Source organism: Chenopodium quinoa, unplaced genomic scaffold (assembly GCF_001683475.1).
Source record: "Chenopodium quinoa cultivar QQ74 unplaced genomic scaffold, ASM168347v1, whole genome shotgun sequence".
Taxonomy (NCBI): domain Eukaryota; kingdom Viridiplantae; phylum Streptophyta; class Magnoliopsida; order Caryophyllales; family Amaranthaceae; genus Chenopodium; species Chenopodium quinoa.
Genome location: NW_018745026.1, coordinates 448,442 through 464,349, shown reverse-complemented (window position 1 = coordinate 464,349; position 15,908 = coordinate 448,442). Strand labels below are relative to the sequence as shown.

Here is a 15,908-nt window from a genome sequence, read left to right as displayed (position 1 = left end):
TATCAAAGGCCCTGAATCATTCCAGCATCTACGAACCGTCAATGGAGTTACCTATCCCACTTTTAGAGAAGCAGCTGAAAAATTAGGTCTTATGGAGAATGATGCGAGCATTCATGATTGTTTACAAGAAGCATCAAACTCTAAAATGCCATCTTCATTGAGAAGATTATTTTCCACGATATTGGTTTATTGCCAACCAAGTGGTGTTCGTGCTTTATGGGATGAATTCTTCCATTTTATGGTTGAAGATTATACTTTATCCAATCCTCCAAGTACATCATTTGTTTGTGACTCCGTTCTTTACGACATAGATCGCATGTTGAAGCAGTTGGGCAGCACTATTAGTGACTTCGACCTCCCTGACATAAGCATGCAACTAGATGAAAACGTACAATTAGCCAGGGCTATACATGAAGAAATCTCTGCTCCCATTCCACCAAAAGATGTGCATTGCGCTGAGCATCTTAATGATGACCAAGCCATTCATTTAATGTCATAATGGAAGCTATAGATGGAGATAAAAATCAAATTTTCTTCGTAGATGGTCCAGGTGGTACAGGTAAGACCTTCTTATATCGTGCCATTCTTGCAACTGTTAAGCTTAGAGGGAAATTTGGTCTTGCTGTAGCTAGCTCAGGTATTGCTGCCACGTTATTACATCGAGGTAAAACAACTCATAAAACTTTGGGGATTCCAGTAACATTGCATGCTTCATCAACGTGGAAATTTAGCAAACAAGATGTTGAACCACAATCGGTAAAGCATGCAGCTGTTATTATATGGGATGAAGCTACTATGACTCACCGACATGCATATAAGGCTGTAGGTCGCAGCTTGAGAGATCTAATGGAGGTTGACTTTCCGTTTGGTGGCAAGGTTGTAGTATTTGGTGGAGATTTTAGGCAAATTCTTCCAGTTGTGACTAAAGGAACAAAAGCTCAAACCATTGATGCATGTTTAGTTAAATCAACACTTTGGAGGCATGTTCAACAACTTCACCTCACTCAAAATATGAGATCCAGACATGATGCAGAATTTGCAGCATTTCTTTTAAGAGTTGGTGATGGAAGGGAGCCTGTAGTTAATGAAGACATGATTAAATTACCATCTTCATTATGCATCCCAAATGGCAACCAGAACTTGATTGATAACTTAATCCATCAGGTATTCCCAAACTTACCTGAACATGAAGGGGATGTGACATATATGGTAGAGAGGGCTATAATAACTCCGACAAATGATGAGGTTGATATGCTCAATGAGAAGATACTAAATGATTTTGTCGGAGGTGAAAAAATATATTATTCCTTTGACTCCGTGCCAGAAGACCGTCAAAATCTTTACCAACAAGAGTTCTTAAATTCATTGTCATTTGGTGGTTTGCCACCACATCTTTTGAGGTTGAAAGTTGGATCACCCATAATGCTTTTGCGAAATATTGATACAAGTAGCGGCCTATGCAACAGGACAAGGTTAATATGTTGTCAATTAATGAATCATGTTATAGAGGCTGAAATCATGACTGGACATTGCAAAGGTACACGGGTATTCATTCCACGCATTCCTTTAATAACAGCTGAAGATGCAAAGTTACCATTTGAAATGATTCGAAAACAATTTCCAGTGAAATTGTGCTTTGCCTTGACCCAAGGTCAAACCATTCCTCATGTTGGTATTTATCTTCCCACACACGTTTTTAGTCATGGCCAATTGTATGTTGCACTATCAAGAGGGACTTCCCAACAAACGACCAAGATCTTGGTTACTAATGACAACATTCAAGGAAAAGATTATGGTGTGTTCACTAAAAACGTTATTTATAAAGAAGTTCTCCTGCCTCATTTTACTTAGCAGTTTAGAAACACGGTACTATTTTTTTTCCAAGTATTATCTTTTGCAATTGTTATATACATCTTATAACTAGATTCTAATATATATTTTTTTAACATGGTGCAGGATAGACAAATTGTGACGAGCATATTGTATGAACCAAATTATTGCGCCCGGTGTTTCTAATGACTAATGTTTGTAAAGTTAATTTCATGTAGTAATTTCTGTTTTTCCAATCATGTATGTATTGCTACTACTAATTGTAATAATTTCAACCTTTTATTTTATAACTTTCACTACTATAATATTACATACATATTTCTTATATTGTGCACGCATGGCGTGCACTATCTTAGCTTGTATCAATAAAATAAATAAAAAAATTAACTATAGTTAAATATTTAACTACAATTATCACTAATGTTATGGTTAGCTTAATATAAAAAATTCAAGTTTACCGAGGATATTAAGAATTTTCGTAGTTTACCACTGATAAAACTAAAAACTTCAGTGTTACCAAAGAGAATTTCTCAATTTATATTAATTAGGGAAATTAATCTCTATTTTAAATTTTTTGTCCAGTAATTGTATAAGCTAATAACACACACCACAATTTAAATCAAATTTAAATAGAGTATATTAAACATCATTCTACTATAATATATCATTATTACCAAGTAAAATTATAAGAAATCATGAACTACTACTATTGAAATTTCATATTATTGAAGAATAAGGCAAATAAAATGTTAGAGTTTGATTTTATTTCAAAAAAATAAACAAAATCATTAACTTACAATTTGGGAAATTTTTCCAACAACTACCTTTTAAATGACCACTTTTGAGAACAACTACCATTTAAAATTTTCTTTTAAAAAAACTACCACAAAGTCACAAAAACTTTGAGTAGCACTACCACGTTTTATTTTCCGGAAAGAATTTTCGGTTGAGAAAACCTAGTTTATAAAATTTCAATCAATTGTGGTATAGAAAACAAGAGATTTCGATAGTAAAACACAATTATAGGTCAATTATCTTTAATTTTGCATTATAATTTATTTAATTTCTCAATTAAATCTTAAAATTTAGGGTTTATGGTCAAAAAATTGAATTAAGGGCTTTACGAAATTGGGGGATTTGGGGCAATTGAAGTGTATAATCCAATTAAGGGTTAATGTAGTGCAATATTATCATTTAATTTGGGTTTTTTAGGGAAATTTTTAAAATATGCCCAAAAAACGGAGATTATTGCCGGAAACAATAAATGTGGTAGTGGTACTCAAAATTTTTGTGTTTTTGTGGTTGTTTTTTCAAAAGAAAATTTTAAATGGTAGTTGTTCTCAAAAGTGGTCATTTAAATGCTAGTTATTCGCAAAATTTCCTACAATTTGGTTGATAGTCGTTCTTTTGTAGAAATTTTCTTCGATTTCTTGATTTTTTCTTTTACAAGTATAGATCTAAGAGCATTTTGATTTATTTTTCAAGAAATATTTAAAAGATTTTAGTAGTTTAGGAGAAAGAAAGTGGTAAAATTATGAGAAGAGAGAATTTTTAAATGTTAGTAAAGAAAACTAATTTATATGAGGAGAGAGAAAATATAGAAAACTAAAGGGAAGGGGTTGTAGGTATTACGGTAATTTTGTGGGGGGTGTCCAGCCCGAACCCGGTCCACCGAATGATCACCTCTCCTGAGGAATGGTAAATTACTGCTACACTACACAACTCATTCAACAATTAGAAGAAAACCAAATCCGACACTGATCAAAAGCCGCCGTGAATCAATGACCGGCGTCGGAAGACAACGGTGGAAGAACAAACAAGCGTCGAAACGCTCAATCTTAATTTTCTCTCTCCTCATTCTCTCTCTCATCTTCTTCATCTTTTACCAAGAGATCTCCACTTTCATTCTTCCACTCTCCTCCAAATCTCTCTCCTCTCAATTCCCACAATGCGTCGCAAAAAGCGTCGAGAAATTCTTATGGTACGCCCCTCACAGCGGATTCAGCAATCAGCTATCCGAGTTCAAAAACGCTGTTTTAATGGCGGCGATTCTTAATCGGACTTTGGTTGTTCCTCCTGTTTTGGATCATCATGCTGTTGCGCTTGGTAGTTGTCCTAAGTTTAGGGTTTTGGAACCGAAGGAGCTTCGACTTGAGGTTTGGGATCATGCTATTGATTTGATTAAGGAAGGAAGGTTAGTTACATTGATCTTTGTTACTGATTTTGATGTTAGATTTGAATGTGATTTGTTGTTGTAGTTTTCAAGTTTACAAATGAAATTCAATGAATGTGAGTTCATAGGTTTTATTTGGTTGCATTTTTAACTTGTTTATTGTAATTATCAATAAAATTAGGCATAATTGATGATTTATAGGGGTTTCTGTAGTGTTAATATGCATAAGTTGATATATTTGCCGCAAATTCATGAATCACTAGCCTTGACTTGTTGTATTAGAGGCTTATGGATGATTCCAGGTTGTCGGTCTCCAATTATAGGCTCTCGCGGAATTATGGCATTAGGAATGTCTTAATTGAAGCATGTTTGGAATATGGTAATGGATGATGGTGATGAGAATGAATCAAGTGTAACTTTGCGGGGAATGTATCGGTTAAATGTCCATGTTAATGGAATCTCATGCCAAAACTTGTGGTTTTTTCATATAAATATTCATGACTATCCAGTGACACCTTCAATTGCTAATTGATGGTAATGAACATTATGAAGAAAAAGAAATAATTTAGGATGAACAAATTGGCAAAGGACTTCCTTTGCAATTCTAAATATAGATTAATTATCTTTAGTTATTACTTATTAATTCATATCCTTAATTGAATTTTGATGAGAGACAATTGCATGTGTTTTTTTTTATTTATAGCCATCTTTGAGCAGTTGATATGAGAGACATGAGTTGGTGTACCTAGGGTTTGGCCAAAAAAGAAGCAATGCTGGATACCATGACCGGTCACCATCGATAAAAAAGAATCTTTCTAAATCACTTCGAGTCAGTGGGAGATTTGGGGAAAACCGAACCAAATGAGCCTGACCAACTTCTTAGCTTGGAAGATGGAATTATATGCCCGAAACCAAACTACCCAAATTTGACCAACATTGCACACTTTATTTGGGATAATAAGTGCTTAGGCCTACATAAAATTATCTTAGAAATGGCTTCCTTCCTGCCTCCCATATAAACGGACAGCTGCCATCACTATTTATTTTATGGCTGAAACCAAATTACTTAAATTTGACCAGCATTGCACACTTTGGGATAATAAGCGTTTAGGCCTACCTAAAATTATCTTCCTGCCTCCCATATAAATGTACAGCTGCATCTCTATTTCCTTAAGAACAAATATGCTCACTTCTTTCTCTGATACCTACCAAATGAAACCTATGCAGGGGAAACTTAAAGGATATTTTGCACAAAATTACTGAACCCATTTGAGTTAGGGTTACATTCTTCCAAAGTTTACTTTTTTTTTTGGCCATATAGATTTAATCCAAATTAATCTAGTTGGATTAGATTAAGATCTGATCTATAACAGTCAAATAAGCTATTTAGCTGATATTATTTTTTCAGTTTTTGTATTAATGGATTGGTTCAAAGTAGGCTTAAACATTGGAATCCTATTTTCGTATCCCATATACAAACCATAAAATAGTTTTTTTTGGAATTTTTTTTCTGCAAATGGCTCCCTGATCTACCCTTTTCAAACAATATATTGGAAAAGCCTAAAAGTTATTAACACTTTCCTTAAGTTTGTCTCTATTACCATCAAATTTTCTTGCATAAAGTTCTGATTCTTTTCTGAAGTAGTTATTATGGAAAATGGCCAAAAAAAGTGGCTTTATTTTTATCAGAGTATTTAGGTCTAAAATTAAGTACAGAGTATAGGATTGCATTACTCAGTATCTAAATGGGATAAATCTGGATCCAGAATATCTATCATTGGCTTTGGATTGATAATAACCCTGTCTTGGTTTTACCTGCACATCTACCCCAGGAAAGTTCTTGTTCTGATTAATTAGAACATGACATTATGATAAACAAGGAATGGAAGCTTGAAGCTAGATTACCTGATTGTTTTTCCCTATAGAGTTATTAATTGAGTGCGGGAAAATTTATTGAGAGGGAGGATCAGAAATCCTATAAACGATAAAAGGATATTTTATGCTATGACATAAATTTCACGCACTTTGTTTATCTGATTAGGACATTTAAGGGAAAAGCTATGGAAGTAACGGAGCCACAAGTTTTCTCTTTCCGTTTGCCTTTTCTGAGTAAACACCTAGACAAGCCCACTCTAATCCTATATAAAACATAACAATATGAGATGGCAATTAGTTCATACACTTCATAGTGTATAAAACAAATGACTGCCAGTATCTTCAATAGTGAAATGCATGACATGATCATCAGGAATACTTTATCTTTCTGTGTATATTTGTTAGGTAAGAGCAATAGGAGAGTACAAAACAGTCTTCTTTTTCAACAGGATTATAGGGTCACTCTTTTTGTAACTGATAAGTGATAACCTTTTCTGGCTTCAAGAATAAGTGAATATGTACAACTTTCGTAGTATTGTACTGAAGAGTTGGTCATAGATGCCTTCTTTGTGCCCATGCTCTCCATGATGCATATTATGCTCAAAGGAGTTGCTTCACTTTGTCAGATCTGCCTAGCTGCCAATCAAACATTTGGAGTTGCTTCACTTTGTCAGACCTGTCTATGTTGTGCTGTATGATAGGTAATCACTATTATTGTTTTTCTTCTCTAGTTTATGCTCACGTTCGAGATATAGAAATCTGAATTTTCCAGGTTGCTCTGCTGAAAGTACAAAGTGTTAAAATGCTAGTGGAACTCTCATGTCTTATCATCTAATCTGCTTGATGGATTTTCTGTGTACTGATAGATCTAGTTCCTGTTCTACATTAACGAAGACTATGAATATTAATTTTACATGCTTTTGATAAGAACATCTGTTTCTATTTTTGGTTGGTTTGGTATTCTGTTATAGGGAACAATTTCTTGCAGCAAATGAAATACTGTCTTATATCTGAAATAAGCCGGATTTCATAGCTGGATTTGTAGCTATTGTTGTTGCAGATTAATTCTCCTTATTATCTTTTTAGAAAAAACCTAATTTTGTCATGTACACCTGCAGGTATGTATCCATGGCAGAGATTATTGATCTTTCTTCAGTATCTACTGTGGTTAAAACAATAGATATCAGACATTTCATATCAATGTGGTGTGGTGTGGGCTTAGATTCTCTTTGCTCAGATGACCCCAATATCCAGACATCTTTGATGAGTGATCTGAAGAAATGTGGGTCTTTTCTATCTGGATTTCATGGTAATGTAGATACATGTTTGCATGCTATTGATGTAGATTGCAGAACTACAGTCTGGACATATCAAGAGAATGATTCAGATGGGGATTTGGATTCCTTTCAGCCTGATGAACAACTCAAAATAAAAAAGAAAATTTCATATGTTAGGCATCGACGAGATGTGTATAAAAGTCTTGGGCCTGGTTCTGAAGCTTATTTTTCAACTGTGCTAGCGTTTGGAAGTTTATTCACTGCTCCATATAGAGGTTCACAGCTCTACATTGACATTAAAGAATCTCCAAGAGACCATAAAATTCAAACTTTGATTGGTAAGATTGATTTTATGCCATTTTCTCCAGAAATCATTAATGCAGGAAAGAAGTTTGTCCAAAAGAACATCAGAAAACCGTTTCTTTGTGCACAACTAAGGTTGTTAGATGGGCAATTTAAGAATCACTGGAAGGAAACCTTTTCAGTGCTTAAGCAGAAGGTTGAAGCTTTAAAACAGAAGGGCTCTCTCCCTATTCATATCTTTGTGATGACTGATCTTCCCAGAAGTAATTGGAGCAGCTGTTACCTGGGAGACTTGGCCAGCAATGCAAAGTTGTTTAAACTTCATGTCTTGAGTGATGGAGAGGAGGTTGTGAAAAGAACTGCAAGTAAAATTGCAGCTACATTCGATGGCACTAAGGTTAGCCATTGCTCTCGTCAGCCACTTGATGTTCTTCTTTACATAGAGGAGACTGTTTGTAGCTGTGCTTCCCTGGGTTTTGTTGGGACAGCTGGGTCTACAATTGCAGAAAACATAGAGATGATGAGAAAGAACAGCGTCTGTTTAAATTCTGATGAGATTGCAGTGTGATTCCATATATTGAGAAACAATCTTTAATTGTTGAACATTGCCTATCAAATTGATTCACTCTCGCATGAGACTCTAGTCTCAGTGGCTACTGCAAGCTGACTAGCCTGTGTCTCTCTTTGCTGGATTCCTGGAAATTAAGCATGGTGTGCTACAGATAAATTCATGAAGCCTGGTGATTGCTGCAATGGTTGCTGGAATTGTTATTTGCAGCCTTCCTGCTACATTCTTATGCGGGACTGACGTGTTTAATGCATTGTATGGCATGCAGCAAGGTCACATACTTTGGATGGCTGTGGAGTGGATAAGTGTTAAAATATAATATGTTCATATCTGTCATATGCACAAGGTATGCCTGGCACAATTGGTGAGATGGATGCCAATGAAGTTATAATAAAACTCTATAAGTGCTATTAGGTTAAAAAAACTCTGCAAGTGCAATAAAGTTGTGGGTTTGATACTCGCTTTGCTACTTTCTTTTTGCTACCCTTTCAGTTTTTTTGATTCAGGAATTTCTTGATTTCCTTTGTTTTAAATCAAGCCTGTTTTGACGTCAAATTATAAAAAATATTGTGCTCTTTAAGGCCATCTACCATTGATTAGAAACCTTTCTTGGAAAATGTTTGCTGCCAAATAAAACACAGCATAATCGGATAACAATAATAATGTAACAAGGTCATTGGTTAAATAATTTCCTTTTAACTTGTGACAAAACACCTTCCATCTGGTGAAGAGGATCTTGTAAACTATTTAACTACTTGATAGAGAAGAAGATTATTAAGAGTGAATAAGGAGCTTGAAGAAATTCGTGTTGGATAATCATAAAAATATATGTTGGGGTTTGGTGAGTCCGACACACCGCGGAAACAAACCCAAAAACAAGACCGCACTCGCAATAAATAAAACCATAAACATAATTATATTAATCACAAGATTAAGATAAGCTAATTACCTTTGACGCGTGCTTCGCTCCAAAATGAGCTCTTACTTAAAAGCCTCAAGTCCCGCTCACACGGAGACCTCCAACAAAGTCCACCCGCACCAACAAAACCGACTAGGTCCAATGTCTTGGGGTTAGCAAGACCCGACCAATAAAACCCGAGTAATTATATTGAGTTCAAAGGTTTTCACTAATTGTGATGCCTTTTCCAACTCTTACTCAAGCATCATTCCCAATGCCCATACTTGGGTATTTATAGGAAATGATGGGAGTATCATTTACTCTCCCATCAATGTGGGATAGTATGATTTTTCCATTTTATTTTAAAGCTAAAATAAAATTAATAATCAAGCTAGTAATAAATCAACAAGTGGCAAGCTCATGTGAGTGGTTAGGTGAGGACCACTTGGAGAAGGGGGGGACCAAACTTGCTCCCCACTCCCTCTCCCATAACCGGCCACCTCACTCCACACACACTCAAGGACCACAAGCCACATGGCACCACCCTTGGGCACCAAGGCAGCCAAGGTGGGCAGCCACGCCTAGCAAGCCCAGCAGGCCCAGCACTCGCATGCGGTCTGCCAGGCGCTGCTGGCCAGCAAGCCCAGCATGCTTGTGCGGGCTGCTGTTGGCCTTGGCCAGCGCTGCTAGGCAACAAGCAATGGCCTAGCCATGCTGCTGCTAGCTGTGGCGAGCTGGCGCGCCTAGCGTGCTAACTGCTGCAGCTTGTTGCGGCATGGCTTGCTAGCCATTGCGCGCACGAGGCTGCGCCTAGCATGCTAGCACGCACTAGGCAGCGCCTAGCCTTGCGATGCTAGCATGGGTGCGCTAGCACGCACCAGCCAGCCTAGGCTCGGCTTGCTGCGCATGCCATGCTAGGTCATTCGCCCTTAGCACTCGGTTTGCTTGGGCATTCCGATGCTAGGGGTATTTTGGTCTTTTGTTGATATATTACTATTTCTCGTCTCGTCTTTCACTATTTTTCGACTCGACTTCCGACGCTCTAAGCTCGAATTTCCGATGTCTAAATAAATATTACTCGGTCGACTCATTAATTCCTTCCGAATTAATTCGTCGGTTCGGTTTGTTGAATGCTTGGGTGTGACCCGAAGGGTTCAGTCAAGATTAAGCTGTAATATTAATTATTCATTAATATTACTGATCGAAAGCGGCCTCCACCCAGGCATTCCGATCACTTGACCTCACTGAATATATTAGCTTTCTAATAATTCTGAACCCACTAACGGAATAGTACACTTGTTCGAAGGACACCATTCCTTTCAATCTCCCACTTGTCCTTCCGGACAAGTGCGCATTTTGTGTACAACCTTTTTCCTATGTCGCTTAATGTCTCTTCATGAACTATAAGGTAAGATTTATTTTGTCATCCTTATTACGTCCAGAAGTGTTTCCCGATTCCGAGTCTGACTGTCAATAAACAGATGATTTCTAAAATCCATCCGAGCACGGCCATGCATTTTACAGTCTCGCTCTACGAGAGGCCTTGTATACAACAAAGACATCTTCCCTATTTTAGTAGGGGGACATTCCCAGTCTTGTAATGTAGCTCCTCTTACTGAGAGGACCTAGTCGCCCGAGTGTTGCCGTTATAATCCCCTATTACGGCAGACCTTTGACAACATCAAAGCGAACTAGTACTCAAACAAGAGAACTCACAATACTCATGGTCGAGGAAATAGGTTCCGATAGCCATAATGAGAAGTACACTTATGACAAATTTTTTAATTTCTTAAAGTATTCTCATAGGTCGATACAATATGGTTCTAAACCAATACCTGTGCAAATGATTTATGACAATCATGTCCTTGTAGCACATGAAACGGTGCTATAAATCAAACTACACACTAATCTTAATCGGTCATTAATCGTCCATCATTTAAATGACCTTGATTAGGGATAATTTTCGATTATAATATTCAATGTTCACTTAATAGGTGTTTCCTTACCAAGACTGGTCTTGATACCCTATTTTGAATATTCTCATAATCGAATGGACTCATTATTTAATCCTAAACCACAATTAAATAGCATAACGGAGTAATAAAATATTGCATGAAATTTTATATTACTCCAAAACTTGAATGGTTTTCCTTAGCGTCTTACATTAATTTTTCTCAAAATTAACTAAAACACTAAACAAGGAAATCAAAGCCAGTCTCCTACATGCTTGATTCCCATTGCCTCAACGTGCTTGTTGTGCTTCACTTGAGGCAAAGGTTTAGCAAGTGGATCGGCTACATTGTCATCCGTTCCAACTTTGCAAATTCTGATTTCACCCTCTGATTTCCATTCTCGAATCATGTGAAATCGCCGCTTGACATGTTTGACCTTCTAATGTTCCCTAGGCTCTCTGGCCTGAGCAATAGCTCCATTGTTGTCACAATAGAGGGCTATTGGACCCTTTATAGAGGGTACAACATCAAGTTCACCAACGAACTTACGAATCCAAACAGCCTCCTTAGCTGCTTCAGCAGATGCTAAGTATTCGGCTTCAGTTGTAGAATCTGCAGTTGTACTCTGCTTTGCGCTCTTCCAACTAAACGCCCCTCCATTTAGACAGAACACATATCCAGATTGCGATTTGAAATCGTCTCTGTCTGTCTGGAAGATTGCGTCGGTATAACCTTCCACAACTAAATCCTCTGCACCACCATACACCAGGAATTTATCCTTGTTCCTTTTCAGGTACTTTAGGATATTTTTGGCCGCAGTCCAATGCGCCTTTCCTGGGTCTGATTGGTAACGGCTCGTAGCACTCAAGGCATAAGATACATCTGGCCTAGTACATATCATGGCATACATGATCGATCCAATAAGCGAAGCATATGGAATCTGATTCATTCTTACCCCGCTCATCAGGTGTCTGTGGACACTGCTTCTTGCTCAGGGTTATGCCATGTGACATTGGCAGGTGACCTCTCTTGGCCTCCTCCATGCCAAATCGAGCAAGTAACTTATCAATAAAAGTACTCTGACTCAATCCAATCATCCTTTTTGATCTATCCCTATAGATCTTGATGCCTAGTATGTACTGAGCCTCTCCCAAGTCTTTCATTGAGAAGCACTTTCCAAGCCAGGCCTTTACAGACTCTAACAACGGAATGCTGTTTCCAATGAGCAATATGTCATCGACATATAAGACTAGGAAGGCGATGTCACTCCCACTGACCTTCTTGTAAACACAAGATTCATCTGGATTCTTGATAAAACCAAACTTACTGATGGCTTCATCGAATCGCAGATTCCAACTTCTGCTTGCTTGCTTTAATCCATAAATGGACTTCTTAAGCTTACAAACTTTCCTAGCATTGTTTTGGTCGACAAAACCTTCAGGCTGTGTCATATACACAGTTTCTTCCAAATAACCATTAAGGAAGGCGGTTTTGACGTCCATCTGCCATATTTCATAATTGTAATATGCAACAATCACTAGGAGGATCCGAACGGATTTAAGCATTGCGACTGGTGAAAAGGTTTCATCGTAATCAATACCATGAACTTGTCTGTAACCTTTTTCCACCAATCTAGCTTTATAAATGAATACATTTCCATCTTTGTCGGTTTTCAACTTGAAAATCCACTTACATCCGATAGGTGTATAACCTTCGGGTAAGTTAACCAAGTCCCAGACTTGATTTTCAAACATGGAATCCATTTTAGATCTCATGGCCTCTTGCCATTTAGCAGAGTCGGTGCTTGCCATCGCTTGCTTGTAGGTTGCCGGTTCATCTCCATCCATAATCAGGATGTCCTGATTCTCGGTTAATACTAAACCAAGATATCTATCAGGTTGAGATCTCGGCCTCTGAGACCTACGTAGGGTAATGGATTGAGCATTTGCATTGTCGGTTCGACTTTGCACATTTTGATCATTTTGACTTGCGTCAACAGATGCTGTTTGAGCACTTTGACTGTCATTATGATTTTGTTGCTCATCCTCACGAACTTCGTCGAGTTCGATTTTCCTCCCACTTGTAATTTTGGAAAGGTGCTCCTTCTCCAAAAAGACACCATCGCGAGCAACAAACACTTTGTTCTCCGATTTGTTGTAGAAGTAATACCCTTTGGTTTCTTTTGGGTAGCCCACAAAGTAAACCTTGTCAGATTTGGGATGAAGTTTGTCAGAAATCAATTTCTTGACATATGCTTCGCATCCCCATATCTTTAGAAAAGATAACCTAGGAGGTTTCTTCGTCCATAATTCATATGGAGTCTTTTCTACAGCTTTTGATGGAGCACAGTTCAGTGTTAGTGCCGCAGTTAGAAGTGCGTGTCCCCAGAAAGAGATAGGAAGATCACTAAGACCCATTGTTGATTGTACCATGTCTAACAAGGTCCGATTTCTCCTTTCGGATAATCCGTTCCATTGTGGAGTTCCTGGAGGTGTCAATTCTGAAAGTATACCCTTTTCTTTCAGATGGTCATTGAATTCTTGGCTCAAGTATTCACCACCTCAATCCGATCGAAGGGCTTTGATTTTCTTTCCAAGCTGATTTTCAACTTCACTCTGAAATTCTTTGAACTTTTCAAATGATTCAGATTTATGCGACATGAGGTAGACATAGCCATATCTACTATAGTCGTCTGTGAAAGTGATGAAATATCGATGTCCATTTCTTGTGGTTGAGCTCATTGGTCCACATACATCGGTATGTATAAGACCCAATAAGTTACTTGCCCTTTCTCCCAACTTGGAGAATGGCTGATTAATCATCTTGCCTAATAGACATCCCTCGCAATTCTCAAACGATTCTAAATCGAAAGAGTCAAGAACACCTTCTTGTAGAAGTTTCTTGATGCGTTTGATGTTGATGTGGCCAAGACGACAATGCCACAAGTAAGTCTGATTTGACTCTATGGTCTTAGCTCTTTTGGTATCATTATAAACAATTTGTCCAAAGACACAAACGTGTCATTCCATAAATATAAACAAGATGATATGTCTTGTGATCAAGTTCAAAATGACGTCCAACGCCACAAGATCAAAATATGGTAGATAAAACTAAACAAGTTTTAAATCTAGACAAAATATGAGATTACAAGCTTTCTTTGAAAGATTATCTTCTTCTTCCACTTGTGTACTCATATCCACTTGAAAAGCACCGCTCACTTTGTTCCTGAAACAGGAGCATATAGTGAGCCAATTTTCCGGTATATAATACCTTATAAATGGCTTATGTTCAAGTGTAAAGATGATACCTGAGATTGAGGTTACTTTTCTTTTTGCCTCATCTTCTAGATACATGCTACATTTTCTTTTTTAGTGTCCGGGTCTACTACAATAGAAGCAGCGCATCTTAGCTTTGTTCTTGAACTCCTTCTTCTCTGGTCTCAGAGCAACCTTAGCCTTCTTGCAAGAATAGGTTTTCTGGAGCTCTTGAACAACTTCCATCAAGGGCAGCTTGTTCCGCTTGGCCGTAAGTCGCATCTTTAATGCAGCATACCCCGAATGGAGTGAGCTTAGTAGCATGGGAGCCGCTTGCTCATCGTCCACTGGTTTGCCAATTAGCTCCAGATGGGTGAATAGCCTTGTCATGTTGAGCACATGAGCTTGAAGTGGCATCCCGGGTCTAAGTCTTGCATTATAGACCTTAGCCCATACTTCTTGTCTCTCTTTCGTGAGACACCCATCTTGCGGTGGCTTGATTCTCATGTTCGAGAGTGACCTAGTCACATCTTCCACAAGTCCATCATAGTTGCCTCTGGTACTTTTGGTGAATCTCAAATTGACTACATCTTCTAGAGCTTTGAGCATCATGTTCGGAAAATAGTTGAAGAAATTCCCCTTCCATTGTACCGGGATGGAGTTTGCCATGAGTCTGGAAACTCTTTTACAATCCACACTCCATACCTCATGTGCCTCATCACTCATAATCCCCTTTGAGTAGAAACTCGGGATTTGAGTGTCCAGAATGTGTTCTAGGTAGCAATTTCGGAGGGTCTTTCGGAGTTCCTCTTCCCATTCCTTAAAGTTTACCAAGTTCAGAGAAATTGGCAACTTTTCGGGCAATTCGGGGAGCATAAGGTCGTTGACATTAGTTGAAGACATGATTCTACAATTGAAAGAATTTGAAATAAAAAACCATTCATTATACTTAAATAAGATTGAATTCATGCATTTTAATCAAACTTATTTAAAACGTCTTATTCACACATTAAAGATTGTCCCCATATAGGCGAGAATAAGTCGATTCCAAGATCCAAAGAAACAAAGAGTGGTTAAGCATGCTTTGGCTTGTCTTAACACTCAATCTCCTAAGGTAAGCAACGCTTTGCTAATGGCTCCAAGCCACTCTTGGTTGAATAAATCGTCGCATCCAATGCTCTCTAAAAAATTTATTCACTTTGCCACGACATGTTAGGACTCCATCACTCATATCGTTGAGTATAACCAAAACCACCTTGCATACCCGGTATGCCTTACGTTCCTTGGAGAAGTAGTGATGCCTCGCTTTGGCGTAGCTCACCACTACCCTCGTTCGGTTGGTAAGTGTGTTTTGGAATGGCAATTTTTACTCAATATTTTAGGGATCTAGGGTTTCTATGTTGGTTGATTTAAGTAAACTTAATTAATCATCTCAACATTCGAAATCCTAAACATGCATCTAACATATAATTCATATATATATAAACATAAATATATATCGAAAACATAAATAGAGATGCATTTGGCAACTAGCATGACCCCTTGAGATCTTCAAGTCTTCAAAAGGTCTTCATTTGCAACTTCATGGCATTGTCTTCTAAGAACCCCGTCTTCAAGACTTGACCAAAATATTACAATTGCTAGTATCTACGATTAGGACTAATCTAAATATTAAGGTACAAAAATACTCAACGGTTCGCAGACCGTATTTAGATTTACAAAAAATACATCACGGATCACAGTTCGTATTTTCTATCCTAATCGGGCCCCACTAGTTG

The 15,908-nt window shown here is 37.8% G+C and overlaps 2 protein-coding genes across 2 annotated transcripts; both read left to right on the top strand.

Annotated features, from left to right (window-relative positions):
• Positions 1 to 498: 498 nt before the first annotated feature.
• On the top strand, positions 499 to 1,851 carry LOC110709045 (ATP-dependent DNA helicase PIF1-like). The gene has a single exon (XM_021887256.1). It carries the CDS (start codon positions 499 to 501, stop codon positions 1,849 to 1,851), a length of 1,353 nt encoding a protein of 450 aa, XP_021742948.1.
• A 1,563-nt stretch (positions 1,852 to 3,414) lies between these two features.
• LOC110709062 lies at positions 3,415 to 8,495 on the top strand. Its single transcript, XM_021887272.1, has 2 exons — positions 3,415 to 4,024; positions 6,997 to 8,495. Exons 1-2 carry the CDS (start codon positions 3,612 to 3,614, stop codon positions 8,024 to 8,026), a joined length of 1,443 nt encoding a protein of 480 aa, XP_021742964.1. The 5' UTR covers positions 3,415 to 3,611; the 3' UTR covers positions 8,027 to 8,495.
• Positions 8,496 to 15,908: the final 7,413 nt, after the last annotated feature.

Bases quoted from the DNA above. Each gene is read 5' to 3' on its own strand.
- LOC110709045 (XM_021887256.1), top strand. From the start codon at position 499: ATGGAAGCTATAGATGGAGATAAAAATCAAATTTTCTTCGTAGATGGT.
- LOC110709062 (XM_021887272.1), top strand. From the start codon at position 3,612: ATGACCGGCGTCGGAAGACAACGGTGGAAGAACAAACAAGCGTCGAAA. The intron at 4,025-6,996 runs GTTAGTTACATT...GTACACCTGCAG, and splicing joins GATTTGATTAAGGAAGGAAG to GTATGTATCCATGGCAGAGA.